General features: G+C 43.2%; 1 protein-coding gene across 8 annotated transcripts in view; it reads right to left on the bottom strand.

Annotated features, from left to right (window-relative positions):
• Positions 1–21,280, bottom strand: part of LOC135400902 (eye-specific diacylglycerol kinase-like) — a 434,456-nt gene that overhangs the window by 13,364 nt on the left and 399,812 nt on the right. For all 8 annotated transcript variants that reach the window (XM_064632901.1, XM_064632900.1, XM_064632905.1 and 5 more), the window contains exons 10-24: positions 20,690–20,880; positions 16,628–16,802; positions 16,487–16,557; positions 15,839–15,984; positions 15,644–15,762; positions 14,971–15,044; positions 14,757–14,862; positions 13,880–14,050; positions 10,219–10,241; positions 9,674–9,768; positions 9,144–9,223; positions 8,279–8,348; positions 7,923–8,211; positions 4,387–4,431; positions 848–882 (exon numbers count right to left, since the gene is read on the bottom strand). In XM_064632901.1, the coding sequence (XP_064488971.1) occupies positions 848–882; positions 4,387–4,431; positions 7,923–8,211; positions 8,279–8,348; positions 9,144–9,223; positions 9,674–9,768; positions 10,219–10,241; positions 13,880–14,050; positions 14,757–14,862; positions 14,971–15,044; positions 15,644–15,762; positions 15,839–15,984; positions 16,487–16,557; positions 16,628–16,802; positions 20,690–20,880 (1,690 nt within the window). The remainder of the gene's footprint in view (positions 1–847; positions 883–4,386; positions 4,432–7,922; positions 8,212–8,278; positions 8,349–9,143; positions 9,224–9,673; positions 9,769–10,218; positions 10,242–13,879; positions 14,051–14,756; positions 14,863–14,970; positions 15,045–15,643; positions 15,763–15,838; positions 15,985–16,486; positions 16,558–16,627; positions 16,803–20,689; positions 20,881–21,280) is intronic.

Below are 21,280 nucleotides of genomic sequence, written 5' to 3'. Positions count from 1 at the left end.
GTATAATTAATTTCACATCACACTGTGGTAGCACTAACATCATGCACCGCATCCATGTTTGTGCATAGCATGATTGCATGGGATAAGAGTTGAAGAGCGTCAACTTTAGGCGTTATTGGATTTCTTGCGTGACAAAGGCTACTGATATATTTGTCTAAGTAGGCTTGCTGTCAAGCAGTAATACCCGAGACAAAGTACCCAAATTATGTAACAGGATACTGCTTGTGATATACCTTTTTTTTTTAAAGTGATGCAATGCCATTTGCTACCAAATAAGAATATAGTGGAACACTTTCAGGTTTTATTCATCCCTCCACTACTGGACGAGTGAGGCTCAGGCAGGGATATAAGACTTTGTATGTTCATGGTTTGCATGCAATTCTACATAAGTGAATGTCAGATGACGTTCCTACGAGTGACTAGTATCTCAGGTCTCAGGACTCTGTGTATATCTTAGGTCTTGCCAGAAAGGAATGTGCACCAACGACATAATGTTGGTATTCAAAGTCAGAACACTGAACACAAATGATGAACTCTTCTATACAGTAAACTGTACATTTTATGCATGCAGAAATCGTGGGTCTTGGAACCTAATACAAGACAATGGTTCCACGTACACAGAAAAAGTAAAAAAAAAGTTTGAAACCTACAGCTACTGATTTTATAATCGTTAGTCAACTCACTAGAGGAACCATAATCTGTTACATGCAGTGAGCCACCTCGTACAGCCTAACCCGGTCTCGTTCATGACTATGAACAGAATGAAGAAGCTTTTCGTGGCCACACATTTTGATACTCCCAAAGTTCCCAATACTGATACTCCCGATAAGAAGGTTCTATACTTTACCATTTGTGCTGGCAGTTTTGTCATCCAAACTTTCTCTGAAAGAGTAAAAATAGCACCATGAGTGTTCTACGCATACAGCCATGGGTTTTAGGGCTAAACCAGTTAAATGCGTTATTACAGTCGAGCCCGTTTATAACGATATTGACGGGAACGCGAAATCTGATCGTTATATCAGAGTATCGTTAGAAACGGGTTTTCGAGAAATTGCCCCTCGGATTCGCGTAAACGACGTAGATCGCCACAAGTAGAACGCCGCTGAACATGCGCGTTTGCTGTGAGCACAGAAGCATTTTATCTAGCTTTAAATTGACGCAGCTGTGCGTCGAAAGCTTTTGATAACATAACCGCCGATATCGTGTGAGACGACGCACCTTTTGAGATCGACGACCTCATCCATTGCTCATCCAATGCCGTAGTCATCATCATTCTCACGATCGGGACTGCGAGGTCCATCAGAATGCGCCTCCGCCATGGGTAATCCGTCGGCGCGTGTTTGGGCGGTGACACGCAACTGTCTGCCAATACACATTTTCGAAGCCGCGGTACTTCACAACGCAGTTCTGCACCAGTACGAAACCCCTAGAGCGCATGTAACTTAGGGTCGAGCCACGCGTCTTTCCTCATCAAAAAGCGTCTCGGAACCGCGGACGCCATCGTAGAAGCACGCAGCAAAAGAAGAGAAAAAGCTTGAAGACGAGAAAACGATGTGGAGATGGAGCAACCTCCTCTACTTCTCGCTAGCTCCTTCCGCCCTTTCGAAGTCGCGTGCCTTGCAACGCACGCGTCTAATGTCTAATCCCCGGCAGTGATGCGCGGATAAACGCACTGAGTTCTCACTTTGGAGACCACGGAGGCGAAGGCTCTTGAAAATGCGAATGTAATTTGTTTTCAGTGAAATGGTACAATCTTGCTTTCTAATTTTCACGCGTTTTACCGGTCGCGGGAGAATTCCGATCGCTATATGCGAGCAAGCGCTTTCGCGGCGATCGTGATATCGATGTTTTGGGAGAGCTGACGGGAACCAACAATTCGATCGCAATATCGGAGTTATCGTTCTATCGAGGATCGTAACAAACGGGCTCGACTGCATACACCAGTATGTGCATCAGCGTTACCTTGGGTGAAGCTGGAAAGCTCCATCGAACTCACCGGAGCATAAGTGCAGTAACTTACACAGGCTCGCGCGAACACTAAACACATGACGCTCGGTGATTGCCACCCGGCCAATATTTGACCGGCACAACCAGTTTTGTGTTGCTCGAGGCAGCTCCCGTTTGAAAGGGAATACTGGCAGTGTATTGCTGGAATTTTACCACAGAAGGCATTTCATGGAGATTTTGGCAAATTCGCTGAGCCCCACTAAGGGATATAGAATGGGTCCAACTGCACCTCCGGAAGCCAGGAGAGTGGGATAGTAATGAGCAGGAGAGGGAGAGGCAATTAGGATGACCATACCTGTTTTTGTGTGCCACTAACAGCCCAGCTGTAACAAACAGTGTGTATTTGTGCACACTGCCGAATGAGAACTTTCTCCCCTCCTGATGTGCTTCGCTTCCACTCTCTCCAATTTCTTTCTATTTCCCTTGCCTAATCCTCTACTCCTCCTCCTCTCCCTTTCGATCTCATTAACTCAGCAGGGGTGGCTCCAAAGCGATGCACGTCCAGAACTTGGAATTGAGAATACGGGTAATGGAAGTATGGTCCGACTTTTTCGGGTTAAACATCTTTCCCAGACTGCGAGCTGGGGAAAATCTTGGGCTTATTTTTTAAACTCTGTAATTCAAGGTGAAATTGGGTGCCATTGATACATGTGGGTGCGATTGAGCTATTTTTCTTCTTCCGGTTCAGCACATGGCCCGCACTCAAACACACATCCAAACTTAAGCGAAGCCTAATGCGAGGAGGGCATAACAACAGTGACTGGTGGATTGGATTGTACTGGCTATGACTTCCATCAGGGGTGTGCGACGTGAATGGTAGTCTTCCACCGTCTCGGTACTTCCCCTTCATCCCGTTTCCCCAAAGTACACAAAACAAGTTGTTTAAATTTTCCGTAGATTTTTATCACTGAGTATACAGGAAATCCATCAAAGGTGACCCTACTGTTGAGTTTATCCATAATCTCTGTTCAACCAAATCTTGCTTAGTGGGAGTCCACTGTAGTTTATTGTCGCACTCAACTAATTTTTAGATCAGACATGCAGACAGACTGCTACTAAATACATACGTGATACAACGTGATACGTGATTGAAATTCAGGGAGCAAATGCCTACGTCACGGTAGTCTAGTTTGCTCACACGTAGTCATGGTCACATCCAGTACATTTTCACCAGTATCACCTTCCTCACTTGACGTAGAGGATGATATATTTCACTAGACACCATATGGAATAGCATTAAAATCTGGGCAGGTTGGTAATCCAATTAAAAGCGATAAAACCCCAGTGCTGGGTATAAAGGGACAAAGGAGAGAACAAGTAAAAGGCACACGACGACTGCACTGAAATGTCAACTAAAGGTTTATTCCATGAAACTGAGACCTATTTATTTTCTACTGCCCTTCGCTTCTCGTGTCAGAGTTTCCATGTGCACGACCGAATCCTTCTTTCCCAAAATGAAGTTATTTCGGTTGTTGGGCGGCAGTTCTGTGCAGTCGTCGCCAGTGCCGTGTATGCCAAAGGGAGTCTGGCCATTAATGGGACCTGCCTATACCTGGAGCTCCACCCACTTTTCGAGCTCTCTGGCTAATCATGAGGCAAAATACAGTTTGCTATTAATCCCAGGCTATCCAAGCTATAAATTATCTGTATACACTGGGTGCCGACATTTTAGGGAAACTGGATTGGATTGGATTGAATAGGATATTCCCTGACGACCAAGCAACATTATGGATTTGCGTCCACTTTTAACGGCGTCATCTGGATGGAGAGGGCCGTTCCAAGCTGCGCCGCCATTTTCGGGAAAATTTTGGTGTCATGGCGGCCCGCATAGAAAACAGCAGCCAATGAAAAATGCTCAATTTGATTGACAGGTCGAGCCTCTTTTTTAGGCTCCTCCTAATGGCCAGACTCCCTTTGCCATACACGGCACTGGTCGTCGCGTGAGTCTTTTACACTTGTTCTGTCCTTTGTCCTTTTTTGCCCAGCACTGGAGTTTTATCTCTTTTAAATATTTCACTACTTTTACTTTTTGTATTCAAAAACAGGCTCTTGAAGTGCATCTGAAGTGGAGCAGTTAAGCACATGCACACCATCTTCGCTAACGCACACGCAGTGCTCTTGCGCATGCACTGCTTCGGCAAATCGGTCCCAAATATCTGGCTCTGCAGCGCACCTCTTGCACTGCTTCTACCTTTATGAAGACGGGAGGTCCTAAAACCCAAGAAAGCTCAGGGCAAAATGCATACCAAAAATTGAGCTGTTCTTTTAAGAAATGGTCCCAAATACTGGAAGTGGAAAAACTTGGAAAGTTCGACTTTTTGGAGTCCCAAATATCAGTCAGTGTCTGTAAGTGTATTACATGTAATTGATAACCCTTACCTTGAAAGTTTGCTGTCAGTGCCTAATGAAGGGTGTGGATGCCCACTAGAAGAAAAGGTTCACAATTTCAATTGTGTATCCTCTTGTATGAAAGTTACCCTCTGGCAGACATTGCCAAGCAATTAAAGTCTCTCAAATGTTACTCCCACTTAATGTCGAAACTAGAGGTGTGCGAATATTCGAAATTTCAAATACAAATCGAATATTTCCAATTTTCGATTTGTATTCATATTCAGGAATTGATACTCGAACTTTTTTTAATATTGAATTTTTTTGAATATCATACCAGCTTACTACCAAGCCGTTGAGAGTTGCGAGCTTGAATTTGTTACGTTGTGGTACGATGAACATCACTAGTACAACAGCTGCAAAGACGCACGGAGCTTTCGAGGCTGTTACGCTCATCTGCAAATGCGTCGCTTCGTTTGCTAACCGAAACTAGTACACGGTCGTGTACAGCCTGCCCTGCCAACCACGGAACCGTGATACGCATCGTCAGCACAGTCGCGGCTTCAGTTGTTTGTCAACGAACTCTGAACACTTGTGTGGGGCACGCATTACAGTTAAATTCTGGTTAAATATAGAAAATGTATGGTGTTGGGCTGTTCACCAGGCCCCCGCATGCGCTACCAAAACCCACATCTAGAACAGATTTTTGCAATTTTGATTTGTGATAGTGACCTTTTGCATTCCTATACTTCGAAGCTTGATGCAGTCATCAGCGCTACACTGGGTGTCCCAGAAAACGTGTCCTCAAAATTATAATAAAAACAATGCCTCTGAGAATCACGCGGTCAACGGCATTTGTTCTTACTAGGTTTTTGCCACCTCCTGATGTGAATGTCATTCAACTTAAGCTTTATTATGTCAGTTTTTACAAACTGAACTCGGAAATTTGCCAAGTAAAAGTCGCTTTTTTACCCCGCCAATGTGAAGCACGTGCCGAGGTTACTCAAGTTAATGATAGCTGACGCAGGCATTGAGGAGCTATCCCACCGGAAAAAAAATTGCAGACGATCATGGAAGGTGTCGCGATTTTCAGTGGCAGCTCTTAGTGACTTTTGATGACGCTGAAGAAACGTTTAGCATTGCTGCTAAATGTAGCAACACTTTCTGTGACGGTCTGCAAATTTGTTAGTAAAATGTTTGTGATATGTTTGCAGAAAGGTTATTAATTGCTGGAAGGAACTCTGAGACATGGAAGAGATATACACAGGTCATCAACATCTTAGTTGATATTTCGACATAGTTTCTGAGACCCCGGTGTTGTGCGACTGCATGTTAAAAATATCAACTAGGACGACGATAATGCTGTAGAATCATTTGAAACTGCACTCACGATTGCTGCAGGTGATAACAGGACATACGTAAATGGCTTTAGAAAGTTTAGATGAAACGAAAGCAGCGCTGAACACGAATGTTGCGGAAATGATTGCACATGATAAGCACTGCCATATGGTTGAGGATTGTAGTTTTACAGCGCTAATGAATGAGGCTGTTCCAAACTATGCATTACTGTCAGGAGCAATAGTCTCACGTGTGACATCACGCATGAGAGCACAGTGGAACCGCATACTTTCCTGGCAACATAACAAATGCGGAAGGCATCGCCGGTGCAAGAAGGGAGCACTTGCTACCTTCGTTTTCCTTCTTGATAACCTGTGAGCTGAGATGTGCTCATCAGTAAACCATGCCACATTCTGAACATGTCATTGCTCTTTACTTCCATTCTGTCTGTCTTTTTCACCAGCACTTATAAACAATGCCAACGCAGGTTTTCAGTGTCCATGAAGGCTTTTCAAAGTGCAAGTTGGTTTTACAGCTTTCAGTTTGCCTCATAAGGACAACATTGTTTCACTGTAAAAATAATTTGACTGTACATGTGCAGATAAGCATGTATGCCTTGTGTTAAGCCAATACATTAATACATATTCCTCATTGACCCTTTTGAAATGCGTGTCCTGGACCATTTTTCTACGGATGAAGGCCCAACTGCATGAGGCGTTTTTCGAGCGCCAGAACTCCGAGCTTTTCTCAGCGGCAAGCGACGTTGTGGACAAACGCCCAAAGCTAACAACATGCAGCGTTTCCGCACTCTCTCAAAGAAAGAAACTCTACATGACTCGATAAACACTTTTCTTACAAGTGAAAAAGTCTCAAACACGGGTGCTTTCGAGCGATAACATACTAGAACGAACAAGATACTGCAGCAATGCGCACACATGGAGCCCTTTATTGTGGATGGCGGTCCCTCTATTCACAATAAACCTGAATACACGAAGCGAATGCAGCATTCCAGTTGATCCTAATCGATCTGTTGCACACTTTTCTTTGTGTTTTATATATTGGACCCTCACACTAAATTAGGTTTTTAACACCAGCAACAAATCTCCTGGTCTTTTTTCGAACGCGATCCACCCGAGCAATCCAAACAATTCCCCGTGTCGCCATCGGGGTCTCCCGAAAAGTGGCGCTACCTCGATGGACCTAACCTGAGGCTAATCTGTGATTGGTTACTTGTGGGTGCCGCTTCCGTCGAGACCTGCTCGCCTCGGACTTCAAGGTTGGCGATGCATCTCTATTGTTCCCCGCCGCTGTGGCTAGGCGCTCGAAACGCGATGGCCTACCACTGGTGAAACGGGCGTTTGGCGGTTGGGTTATGCGGTTGGGCCTTAAGCAGCACACAACTGTGACCATGTCAGTTTACCGGGGCTTAATTGTTACTCTTAGAAGCTTTTATCCTATGGCGTGATATTCGAAATTCCATGCAACATTCGAAGGACAATTTTGCAGATACAGTCGCCGCCCGATTTTTCGGACTTGGCAGGTATCCGAAAAGTCCGAAAAATCGAGCAGTCCGAAAAAAACGAATTTTCGCTTCAAAATAAACTTTACTAAGCGCTAGTAAGCTGGCAAAAATTGTCTATGCTTTCCTAGCGTGCTTCCAGCTCTGCCTGATGATATCAGCTTCTATTTCCCGAAGCGACATTTCGTCACAGTACACTGACAGAGGCACCGCCGTCATCAAGTCCGCAAGTCGGCTTCACCTATCGCATGCGTACTTTAGGTGGAGCTCGCTTTACAGCGCTGTCGCGCGCCTCGTAGTCCGACAGCACATGCTGGGCTTTTTGAATCAAGCCGTTGGCCAAAAATGAAGACACAAAAGCTTTACGACAGACCTCTTCTACTCAGAGGAATGGCAAATGAACAATCATTACCTTTTTTTTCCTCAATATTTTAGTTGGTTGATTTCTTTTGATACGAATTTCGGATGATACCAATATTTTCCATCAACCCAAGAAAGTAATTCACTGGTTGGGCAAACAGAGTCCAAAATATCGAGCGACGGGGCTGCACGGCGTCCGAAATTTTGGACGTTCTTATACATCAACTCTATGGGACCGGCGGCCGTTCCGCGAATCAGTCATAATAATCGAACATGTCCGAAAAATTGGTCGGTGACTGTATTTGTATTCCATTCGTATTCGAAAATTTCAATATTCGCACACCTCTAGCCGAAACGCATTCGTACCCACCTTGACTCGAGGCTCTCCTGTACACTTCTCTCGTCTGCAGTCGCTTCTGCATCGGCAGTATGTCTGCTTGCATCATCACAGTCTCCACTGACAGGTACCAGCTCCATGTTGTCAACAATGCTCCTCTCTTCGCCCAGTGATGGTGACAGAAGGGATGACGGAGGGGGCTCTGGTGCTATGGGAGACTGTTCTGGGTCGAGAATGTACACATCATCTTGCGTGATGTCAACTACGTAATGGAGCTGTTCTTGGGCACGATCAATACGGAAGAACCTTTCTGCTGTGCAAGCTGGAAAGGGGAAGCCCTTGTGAGCAAAGGTTACTATACAACCAAATGAATTTCCGCATTGACTTACAGTCCAGAAAACACCAGTCAGGTGAAACCCTTTTTGATGGTGAAAGGTTCTGTGAATCTGGACCTTCCATCTGTGAATCAAGGGAAGTAGTAAGCACATGTAAGGAATGCAAATAAGGTGGAATGTGGTGACGCTTCGGCCCTAAATGTCAGATTTTTTATTCCAACAATGTGTGTTCGTTTGTGGTTTGTTTTGTTTGTTTGTGGTTTGTCGTTTGTGGTGGTTGTCATTTGTGGTTGGTTTGTTTACTCAGATTATCGACTGTGGCTCTTTCTGTGGCTGTGTGGGATGTTCTAGAATTCCAACAATGTTCAAAGTACTTAATGGCACAGCATCTTAGGCCACAATAGAGGAAGACCTGTTAACAGTGAGTATGAACGTGACCTCAAGCGTTACTGAGGGAACCACTCAAATTTGTTCACGTAAGGTTTTTCCTTCCTTGTGCTGTCTCAAAGCTACACAATCGTGAAAGCAATTACGTGAAGGAGTGATGTCGCATGCCCTAACATACGAAGAAACGTCTTTCAAACCAAAAGTAACAATGATTTGTAGCACAACAGAAACCCACTGACATGCATAACCAAAAAATTATGAAATTTTCCATGGTTGCCTTTTTGCTAGGCGATAGGAGCAACTTATCATCGGCTACAATGATGACAAAACAACTGATGATCAGCATCCATTTATGATACATCGTACCGTCGCCATTGTGAAGCATGTGAAAAAGGCATCTGCACAGTTTCAATGTGTGTATACTGTGAACAATATGACCATGTTGTGTGCAAATATAAAAGGAAACCTCAGCCTGGACCTCACAAGGCCTTGTGACCAGGTAGGCATGCTAATAAAACCGTGATGTACTTACAGAGCAAAGTTGGTTGATGTGTAGTCTGACGTTTTCAAGGTCAGTGTCTGGGTTCACGGAGATGCTTCCAATCAGAATTGCTGCAAGCACATAGAAATACAGGTGTGTGACTAGTAATCCAACCTGGTAATCCGAGCGTCAAGTGCCATTACAGTTCACTATCAGATCCTGGGAACTTTCTGACACCATGAGTGCCTGAATCACTACTAAGATGGTACTGATGAGCTGAAGTGAACGCCAAGCAGACATTCCCCACGTTTTACTTTTATTCAATTTTTATTTTTAAGCGGCCATTTTGTGTGATTGCGATTCTAGTATTGCAAGAGAGAAGTAAGTTTGCCGAAACAAATACATTTTTACAACGCCTCATCGCCACACTGAAAATTTAGGAATGTCGCTCATCTCGAACTTCCCGGTTTCTAGGAGTTCGAGCTGATGATGGTTTACTGTACTCTATACTCATTATGAACATTACATTGCACGGGTCCCTTGTCCCCGAAATACAAGCTGCTAAAAAAAAAAATACTTACAAAGGCTCCGCAACTTCTCTTTGTCGTAGTGGTAGTTCTCGTAATCCACCATGTTCAGTTTTCGCACCACAATTTTTAGCTTCTCAAGTGGTAATCTGAAAGACAGGTCCACAGAATTGCACTTTCAAAAACTTGAAAATGGAACTGCAGCAAATGACCTCTGTTAGGCATCTGATTTATGTGTCGAGGCCCACACTGCAATTAGACTGTCAAATTTGCAGGTTTTCAGTACACCCAGTGAGAAAGTGACATTTGGCCAGCGGATGCGGGTGTCACATCCCGTACGCAATTCCGACACCCCTTGAGATGAAAATTCTGGTCAAATCCCTGTATATCCCAGTACAGTCAAACTCCTTTACAACGAAACTCGGGGGACAGCAAAAAAAATTCGCAGTAACGGCATTTTCGTTAAAAAGGATGTCCATTATTGGACCTATAGGGCTCCAGCGGGACCGCAAAAAAATTTGCTGTAGTGGTATTTTCGTTAAAAAGGTGTTCGCTATAAAGGAGTTTGACTGTATAACGAAAATAAGTGTTATACTTACTGGCTTGGCACTTGATTATGAATCTGCAAAAGCATTAATTCAAAACTTGCGTTAAAACTCAATTCACATTGACAATAGTGACTTCATTTGAAAAAGCTAGCCTTGTGCAAATAGCAATTTTTCATGTTTGGTTGACTGCAAATTCTAAACTGCTGTTCAAAATAGAAAATATATTAATAAAGAGATAACAAATAGTGTACTGGGGCAGCGGTGAACCTCCTACTTAAGTGTTGTTCTCTCTCAAGGCACCAGATAACTTAAGGCATAAGTATGTATGTCTAGCACATTTCCCAGTTCACTGTTGCAGTATAATTAGAGCCGATCGTCTGCATGACTGTGGTCGTACAACCCAAGTTTGACAGTACAGGATGTAATTCGCTTCGCCAGACTCACTACCAGAAAGTGTTGGTGGCCGAGCTGGGTGGGGTCACCTGAGAAATTTCTGGGGGGGTGTTGCAAAAATGCAGGGAGGGTGTACACCCCCCCTGAGGGGGGTGCAGGGAAATCCCTGGTCAAACCTCGTTACAACGAAACGCGATATAACGAAATTCGCGATAGAGCGAAATAGTTTGGATTCCCCGGCAGAGTGCCATAGAGATCAATGTATTTTATCTCCCGCTACAACGAAATACTTTTTAGCCGCCGCCTCGATACAGCGAAAGAACGAGATAAGGTTTATGACCCCCAAAGCCGATTTCAGGGTCACGAAAACAATAGGCGCAAGCTGCGTCCTGTTCCCGCGGCGAAGGATGACACGCGCGATTAGGGTCGGGAGGAATCTGGTGCCTACAAAAGGAAGTCTGAGTCATTGGAAGGTTTGGGATTTTCCTGCTGAGGTTTCTCCTTTTCGCGCTGGTTTTGAACTGTCCGGTTGCAGCCAAGTACAGGACGAAAAGAGCACGAGACGCAAGGCGCCAACGCGCGTGTGTGGGAAACGCTTCGTTCGCGTGGTGGCCTACGTGACGAAATCAGCCAGATTTTCTTGACGGGGACAAACATGTCGTAGCAACGAAGAGCCTTACGGAAGACGCACTGCCACAGACGTGCTTGGAAGGTATGCGGTAGTGACTGTAATGTGCAGGATCGCGACACCATATGGAGAACGCTGCGGAGGCTTTGGCGGCGTACGAACAATGCGTGACAGCGCATCTTCTAGGCATGACGCAGACGCGAGTAACCGGCTATTTCACGCAAGAATAAAATGCCGTAAGTGCTGTTTGGCGCTGTATTTGTAGTTGTTATAATATTTCAAGAAAAACTTTCCCGTATCGTAGCGGGAGTTATCGACGCTTATGTACAGCGCGCGCCCTCGCGAAGGTCGCGATTCGTTACCTTCAATTCGACACAGCGAAATGTTCGATACAACGAAAGAAACTGCGGCCCCCGTGAGTTACGTTATATCGAGGTTCGATTATATATTTGTGCAAAAGATGAACACACGTGTTGCAGACACACATACACACTAAAAAATATAACAATATATGAGGTGCTTGCCGAATTCGATGAGTACCTCCAATTCTATACAGCGAAATGTTCGATACAACGAAAGAAATTGCGGTCCCCGTGAGTTTCGTTACATCGAGGTTCGACTTATTACATCTATCTGCGCATTAGATTCGTGCAAACATGATAACTGCATGTTTTGCCAATTTACAAGCAGCATTTGCATGCTGTTGATGCAAACGAGTGCCGTAATTTGTTCTTGTTTCACTGGTTTCCATTACATTTTGCATTGCTCACAACACTCAATGGACATGGTATAGCATGACCATCTCAGGAGTTAAATATACTAAATATATCTGCGCATTAGAATCGTGCAAACATGATAACTGCGTGTTTTGCCAATTTACAAGCAGTATTGCATGCTGTTGATGCAAACGACTGCCGTAATTTGTTGTTGTCTCACTAGTTTCCATTACATGTTGCATTGATCACAGCACTCAATGCACATGGTATAGCAGGACGTCTCAGGAGTTAAATATACAGTCAACCCTCGATTTATGAACCTTCGATTTATGAATTCCCTCATTTTATGAACGGAGCACGAGGAACCAAACTTTTTACATGCATTTTTCCCTCGTTTTATGAACCTCGGTATCCGAATAATGAATGGAATTTCTGATAACCAACTAGGAGTAGCCCAGCGTTTTTGCCTTCAATTTATGAACGGATTATTCCATGGTCTTATGAATGATGCCGAAGCGGACGAATCTTTTTCCAGGTATTGCACACTCGGTTTTAACCCCTCGAAATCCGAATAACAAACGGGTTTCCTGGGGACGCGTTAGGGACGACCAAGTGTACAGCAGAAGGCATGGTCAAAAGCAAAATTACACAATATATTGCATTATAAACACAATCCCAACACGCAAATACTGTTTCGTCAGCTTGATAGTATTGACTTAATGGAATTTTCGATTTATAATTCCCTCGATTTGTGAACGATTTTTCCGGGAACGGAGGGTGTTCATAAATCGAGGGTTGACTGTATTACATATATCTGCGCATTAGAATCGTGCAAACATGATAACTGCGTGTTTTGCCAATTTACAAGCAGCACTGCATGCTGTTGAGGCAAACGACTGCCGTAATTTGTTCTTGTTTCACTGGTTTCCATTACATTTTGCATTGCTCACAACACTCAATGGACATGGTATAGCATGACATCTCAGGAGTTAAATATTCAGTATTCGCTCACAAAACTCAATGCATGTAGTACAGCATGACGTTTCGGGAGTTAAATATATTAGGTTAATGTATTTAACTCCCGAAACGTTGCACGATTCTAATGCTCAGGTTTGGCTAATATTATTAACCAAACCTGAGCATTAGAATCATGCAAACACAATAACTGCCTGCTTCACCAAATTTGCAAGCAGCATTGCATGCTGTTTATGCAAACGACTGCATAATTCATTCTTGTTTTGCTAGTTTCCATTATATTTTGCAATGCTTACAAACTCAATGCATGTGGTATAGCACGGCGCGTGCAAGGACTTTTGTGCAACAAACCGAGTAATATGCTTGGCACGAAAATTTTGTAGAGCACACTGACGACCTGAAAATGTTGTGATGAAACTGACGATGAAACACACCAACCATCATCACTGTCATGAAAATAAGGTTGTTGCTTGAAATTGCGTGACACAGGAAATGCGATCATAGCACACAGTGACTTACCCAGACACCACCCACCCCCAAATGTTTTGCAACATGCCCCTAATTTTTTTACAGGTGCACACCCACAGGGGGTGTGCTATTTCAGCCTTAGATACACGTCCGTAATGATGCGCTAAGCTGTTCTAACATAACAGCAATAATGACAGCCCTGTGCTTGGGATTCTGGATAAACCACTGATAGCACACCACATAAGCTGACATGCAAATTTCTGATGCCCCAAAATTACTAGTGTTTGAACTAATGATGTTATGCAACTCTAGCTCATGCCATCTGGTCTCTTCAGAGGTTTCCTCACAATTTTTGTTGTGTGGTGCAACAAACAAAACATGCTGTGAAAGTTCACTCAATGGGGGAACACAATAAAATAATGAAAAAAAAAGAGAACTTGGAATTCAGGATATTTGCACAAGCTTAGCAAAACTTCAACATACTTCATCACATAGATATGGTGGGTAGCAGAGAGAGATAGCTGTATAGTACCTTCGCTTTAGCAACCATGGCAGCCGTGTTGCGAATTCGCATCTCGATGAGAGAGGGCAGTAGGCGGCAGGGCTCCCCATCCACTTGCACGGGAATAGTCTTTCGCGTTATCACTCTTGCATTTTTGCACTGGCACAGGCATGTCCCATGTCCTCCTGCCTGCAGGAACGGCTGCAAAAAAATTCCTAAGGGATTAGTACGACTGCATCAGTATACGCAGGAACAAAGACATCTGTAACGTAGCTACCATTATTTAATTAAAGATATCTGTTTTCACTCGTTTTAGAAACGCTATAAATATGGTTCCCCTATAGGGTACAATGTTTTCATGGTCAGTGCCGGGCCATGGATTTGGAAAGATCAAACGATTTTGCAGAAACACAAACATTCAATTATAGCGCATATGGTGATTCCTATACACTGCTTGAAATAAATAATTACTTGCTAGAGATACTTTTTAATCAAATAGTCAAAATGTGTTCAAATTAAGAAGAAAGTCAAACTGCTGCAAGAGCAGAGAGAACAGTTCCGAATAAGCAGGGGTACACAGAACAAATACCAAGTAAAATATGTGAAAATGCCTTCAAAATCTGGCTTCCAATGCTTTGTTGAGATTATATCTAATACGTAAAAAAAGACGTGTGCGATGTCTTGCACATTCACTGTACATGCGCCAAACGCACATGTCCGACGACATGGTGTACGGGTAAGACGCGAGCTCTTGGAATGGGGTAAATACTTCCTACCTAAGGCAATACAAGAAATTGCTTCTGCTGCGTATGTGTGACACAATGTATAGCTTGTGGGCTTTCACATTTGGTTACTTTGATAGGACTACGCTCACATAAAGAATAATTACCACTTATGCCAAACATACCATTTGGTATATTGTGAGGCCTATGACCTCAATGAGGCCATCATCTGTCTGGGGTGCCTCAAAAGACGTGCCTGGATTACCCCACGGCCGAGTTCCACCCCCATAACTGCAATTACAATAGGTGTCTGACATTAAAAGATGTTTTACTGTATATTTTGCACACATATTGCCTGAAATTCACACAGACCTAGCATGAGCTTCATGCAATACTAACCTTGGGATGTTCAGAAAAAGGATGGAATGGACTTTGTGATCACGTAGCTTGCTTGTTAAGTCTTGGCCGTCACACTGGGTTGACAGAGAAGGTGTGTGAGACAGGATGATGTAACTGTTTAGTCTATGTGACTGCACAAGCTCCGGTTTGACAGCAGAACAGGTAAATTGATTTTATAGTATAAAAGTATAAAGTAGACAAATTACTGTCAAGCACATAGAAGTCATAGAAAAGCTGACAATTCATCACTTCATCTGGACAGGCACCCTTCGTACTGAACTGAACAAGGGTAGAGGCAGAGGGGCAAGCGAGCAGGTGTAATGAACTTGTAAGCAGCATGCTCCTTGAACATGAGGAGAACAGAACTTTGTGTACGTGTTGAAACATGTTGCCTACAGGTCCCTTTATGCATCACCTTTTCTTGGGTCCTCACGCAAACTCAATCATGTCATCAATTTATCATTTGCAATAGATATTTTTTTTCTTTCTAATTCTGGACAGTGTAAATATGCCCCTGCAAAAAGTTAGCAAAAGGAAATGTGCTGGTACTGGTGCTGATTTGTTCTTACTACGATTTGGAACATTTAAAATGTTGATATTATAGTTATTGCACAGTGGCTAAATGTTGTGTAAGCATTCCTCTAGCTAATTAAGTAATAACGGATTAGCATACTTCTAGCGTTACATAATTGCACAGATCCTTCCACTTGCGCTGGAGCAGATCCTTGCCTCCTGCTTGCCCATAAAACATCTTGTTCTTCAGCCTGCTGTTGAACCTTTCTGGATGGGCTTCTATTTGCACAAACACAGAGAGATGGTGAAATACACTGACTGTCCCAAGAACAGAAGGGCAGTTAGTTACACTGACCTCTTGCTTCGTGAAATTCCAAGGCAATATGAGCATCCACTCCAATAGAGAAATAATTATTCACAACATTTAAAGGCACAAACTCCTTGCCGTCTTCACACTGAGAAATGTCTACATCTGGATTTTTATGTACAATTAGGTCCCACCTGTAGAGAGAGAAAAAAAAAAGATGTGGTTAACTTCAAGAAGTGTTGATGCAATGTGCATATTATATATTATGTATGTACATGTGCATATATGAATGTATTATGCATAGAACCTGAAGTTTTCGGGAAATATTTTTTCTAAATCTGGGGAGTAAAAATTGGGTAAACAAACATGTGCTTTAAATTCATGCAAATTCGTGTGGAAAAACTTCAGTATGCTAAATTCGGGGAAAAATTGGGCTAAGTTACTCAAATTAACTGAACTGGTTCTGTACAAATGGTGAAGTAACTGCCAAAGAAGTTAGTGTGCATTCCTACAGACGTCTCAGTAAGGGCAATTTGCCAGGTAAAAATCGGGTTTCATCGTGAAGAGGCAACCTTCAATTCGGGGTGCAAATTTGGGGAAGAATATGGTTAAACCCTAAAACTTCAGGCTCTAATTACGCATATATTATGCATATACATATATGTGCATATATTCGAAGGTAATGTAGTGTCCCACCTATCCAGCTGAACAATTTCGCCCTCTTGAACATGCTGTAGGATCTTTGAGATTGGCTCGTCTGTGTATCCCTGAAACGACAAGGTAAGTGCAATAATTGCAATTGGGATGCAAATGCTGGGTGTGGGGACCAAGCCTTACCCCTCCCCATCCAAGTGCCCTGGCCAGGTCATTTCCAGTGCCTAAGGGAAGCACAGCTACCGGTGGTGGCGGTGTAATGCCGATCTCATCTAACACTGAAAGGATCCAGCCTGCTGTTCCGTCACCCCCACATGCCAAAATGCGCAGGTTGTTCACCTTCTTATACAGCTCCAGCCTGTAAAAGGAGGGGCAGGTTAGGTGGCTATGAAGTTTTTGCAGTTCTATTAAAAGGGGTAAGGACTCCGATATTCCTGTTAAAAGGTACGCATATTGAAGTACCAAGCAAAAATGGGATCTACCTCGGTGTCGTAAAAGTATTCCTAACGCTTTCCAGTACCAGCAAATACATACATACGCACTGTGCACTGCTTAATTAGAACTTTAGTCACCAGCAAGGCGTTAGTAGCCATAGCATGTCCACATCACAGCCAATCTGTAGGGTCTTGCATGACCCACAGATAACCTGCACTTTCCTGCACATGCCGGTCCGGATTTGCAGGTAGCAGGTCAGGTGCAGGTGTCGTTTTTGACACAGCACTGGTAGTGCATTGGACGAGCTAAAGACCTTTACCAAAATGAGGAATGGGAAATATTTAGTGAGTTGCCCAAGTTGTATCCTCAGCAAACCTTTCAGGCACATAACCCTCCAGGTACAACTTTGGTGAGTACTCGCAGCTCATGAATGGTGGATCGGGTGCAAATGGGATTTTGAAAATAAAAATAAATTATGTGCAGGTTGCGGACAGATGGGGGTTTCATTTCGTAATGAAACATAGGGTGCGGGTTGGATTCAGGTGATACACCTGCAGATATGGGTCAGATGCAATGGGGTAGAGTGTCGCCCCTGGCGATGAAACTTCCCATTCATCATCTCACAATAAAGTTGTTGTTGGGTCAGATGTCAGTCAAACAATTCTGACCAATGCAGGACTCTACCAATGCGACACATGTGCATATGTGGAAATACAAATTCGAATTTTTCAAATATCGATACGAATAATTCTATATTAGGTTCAATTTCCGAATCAAGCCCAGAATTTTATATTCGAATTTCAAATCCAATTTATATTTCTTCCACACCAAATATATTTTAATAGCTCCTATGCTGCACATGTAAGGCCGGAAACAGCACAAGACAAGACATAAAACAAAGTGAGCATTACTTCATATAATCTGTATGAACATGTATAAGAATAGTGTGAAGCTGGTAGTGATGCAAAACTAACGCAGGTGCTACTGATACTATCAATTGTCGTATGAGAATCGAACTACCAATAGTAAGAAGACTATCGATAGTTTGACTATTGATATATATCAACAGACGATCGGGGTAGTCGGGGTACTATTGATATTGACTATCGTGTCGACTGTCGATAGAAGAAAACTAAAGATAGTACTATCGATATACGACTGTCTATAGCAAGAAAACTATCGATAGTATTATCGGTAGCATAATATCAATAGTCAGCTATCGGAAAGCTATCAGGGTGCCGATTAAAACAGAAAAAGAAAATGCCTCACTCCTAGAAGTTTTACAATGCAATCTAGAGCAGCTTTCCCTCCTACGCTGACCTTGAGCTTCTCATGCCGCCCAAACCAACTGCAAGGTCACATGGTACTCTCTGCACTGGACTGACTGGAATTGCAGTCTCACGATTTTATGACGAGAATCTTCTTCTGTTGCCCGCATCACTCATACATTACAGCTAAATGGAAAGAACTTATGTCGCACATGATTCTGTTTTCGGCGTCACTTTGCCAGTGCGAAAACGAAGACTGTAACGAAAGCATCGATAGTGAGAACCAAATCTAGCTATCGATAGTAAAGAAAAACAAAAGAGCAGTATTATCGATTGTCAACACTCGATTGTTTTAACACTATCGGTAGTTTTTTCGACACTATCCATAGTTTTGACAAAAACACTGATAGTATCGATAGTGAATTTATTGAAAGTTTTGCATCACTAGAAGTTGGTCCTGTTGGTGCACTGCAGTTTGAAGATTGAAACCAGCAGTGAAGAGACACGGACGCAGGAAGAAACAAAGACGAATGCTGTTTGTTCCCTTCTGTGTCCGTGTCTCTTTACAGCTGGTTTCAATCTTCAAACTACCAAAAACAAGGAATGTTTGTTAGCGCTCTATAGATGCTTAGTTAGATCTAAACTAGAGTTCGCTTGTGTTGCATGGAACTTTCTAAGTGGTAAACTATCAGCGAAAATTGAAGGAGTCCAGACGCACTTCATTGGGAAGATGTATGACACATTTTTTGATAGAAGCTGTTTCTATGAATATAACTGGGTACTGTCCAAACTTGAATAACCACCCTACGAAGACGTAGGGCTGAGTTTGACTGATACTTCTTGCTTAAAGTTGTTAGTGGGTACGTTGAGTGCCCGGATCTTCTCTCTACTGTATGATTCCATGTACCACTTAGGAGATGTAGAGCTATAAGTTTGCTTTATGTGAACCATCTGCATTTGATTTTGCCTGTAGTCAGATCGAAATTTATATTTAACAGAATTGATGACCTCGATATTGATAAATTCGCGACGGTGCGAGACTTTAGGCATGCTGTACAATCTTCGGTGCTAGAATGAATAGGCTTGTAACTTTTCTCTCTATTCTTATTTACCGCTGTGTTCTATTTTATCATGTAGAGTGCTCCACTCACTTAGGCCTTGGCTGTTAGTGGGTACTCGTTAAATAAACAAACAAATAAACAAACTACAATGAACATGTGTATCTGGTCCAGTTATGCAACTAGTATTCACTTCACATTCAATTCGGTTCAATATCTATCCATTTTGCATTCGCCTCAGCTTTAAAATAATTGTCAGCTTGAAAATAATTGTTTGCACGTGCCTAGATGCCAGTACTACGATACTACACACCGCAGAAAGCAAGTCTGTGCATGTGCATGATAAAAGGCAAGAGCAAAAACACTGATATCATAAGAGGGCCCACATGTCAAGCATGACAAGAACACACTTGTCACTGAATACACCAATAATGGCACAGATGCCGAAATTTTCCGCAAGCGTTGTTGCAAGCTTTGGAAGTGCTGTATAAGTGGCTAAATTCGCGGGCTCAATAATTCGCGAATTTGCGAGGAGCCAGGATCAGGCAATTATTCCCGGAACCTTAAATTTGCGGAACCGCAGTGTGTCGCCCCCGCACGAGGCATCTTTGGGACTTTCCACCTTGAACTAACGAAACAACAACAACAACCCTGGACAATAACCCATTTCATCCCTTTTAAACCCTTCTGACTCAGAGTGCTACAATGAGGGGTCATTGCCAAATTTCCGTGTCTCCCGTCATCGTTGCGTCCGCATCGACACAGTGAACATCGTGACAGCTTCGTATTTTTCGACTCATTACCACCATGTTCTTGCTCAGGTACTTGAGGCCAACGTCGCCGCGTCCTCCTCCTTCAACCAGCCCCCACGTGCATGGACTGCCTTGCAGTGCCATCCTCCATACGGTAGGCGACAAACTTTTTCTGCTGCCAATGAACATGTCGCTCGCGAAGTCGCTGATAGGCACAACCAGAAGCATAAAAGTGGCAACTACAACAACTACAGTCCTGAAGTCAGGTGCAGAACTGAAAGTGCAGTATAAGGGCGTAATAAACCGCATACATAAGATGTATCAGCATCCAGGGCCTCATTTCTTTCTCGTATTCTTCTGCCATTGCCTCGAATATTTCGCAGGACTTTAAATTCGTGAAAAAAAGGGCACTCGCGAAAATTGCTACTTATGGTTGTACAGTAATGTGAAACTTTTGCCACTGGCTAAAACTTCTGTCTGTTTGATGTATTCAGACTGGCTACGATGCTTTCAGAAGTCCAAAAGCTGGTCAGTAACTGCATAGGCCTCTGTTGATAATCATGACTGCTGCATTCAATGATGTTTGGTTGTAAGGCGTCTACATAGGCCTGGTCAACACCCGAGGACGTCTGTTATCTTCCCTAGATTGGTGAATTACATAAATCATTTTTGTTGAAACGAAAAACAAGGTTGCCTGTGTTGCTGTAAGAATTTGTAAGGAAATATACTAACCCCTGCATTGGTCCCCCTTGGGAGAGGTCGAACACTTGTCGGGGGTTCAGCAACCACTGGAACTTTTGCATGATTTTGGCCCCCTGGTTGCCTCCACTCTTTGGGTTGATGAACACCAGGAGTGGCTTGCAGGAGGCACAAGGGATGGGCTTAATGGCAAATGTACGTGGCATATCCTTCTCTGAACAGCCCTAGGTAATATGGTTGTGACTCATTTTAGTACAGACACAGGAAGGGATATGCAGTAATTTCACAATGTCGGGCAAAGTTCACGTTTTTGTGTGTGTGCCTGCAAGAAAAGGCATTACTGAACACTGTTGAACAGCGAGGAACTTGTGTAGTCTTCCCACTGTTCCTGTGCCATCCTTTTTGCATTTCTTTGATTGAATTGCAGGTAACAAAAAGGAGCCCATTAGCCCATTAGTAGTGGATTAACAAACAAATTTCTAGATTAAATGTATTCACCAACTGAACACTTTGCCTTTGAAGTACAATTAAACAACAGCATCACAAAAGGTGAAAAGCTCAACTCTTCTAGTAACATTTACAACTGCAAATTCATACGTTGTTTGATCGACATGCGTAAAAACG

This window comes from Ornithodoros turicata, chromosome 7 (assembly GCF_037126465.1).
Source record: "Ornithodoros turicata isolate Travis chromosome 7, ASM3712646v1, whole genome shotgun sequence".
Classification (NCBI taxonomy): domain Eukaryota; kingdom Metazoa; phylum Arthropoda; class Arachnida; order Ixodida; family Argasidae; genus Ornithodoros; species Ornithodoros turicata.
Note: the sequence above shows the minus strand (reverse complement) of the source record. Positions and strands in the feature narration are given on the sequence as shown.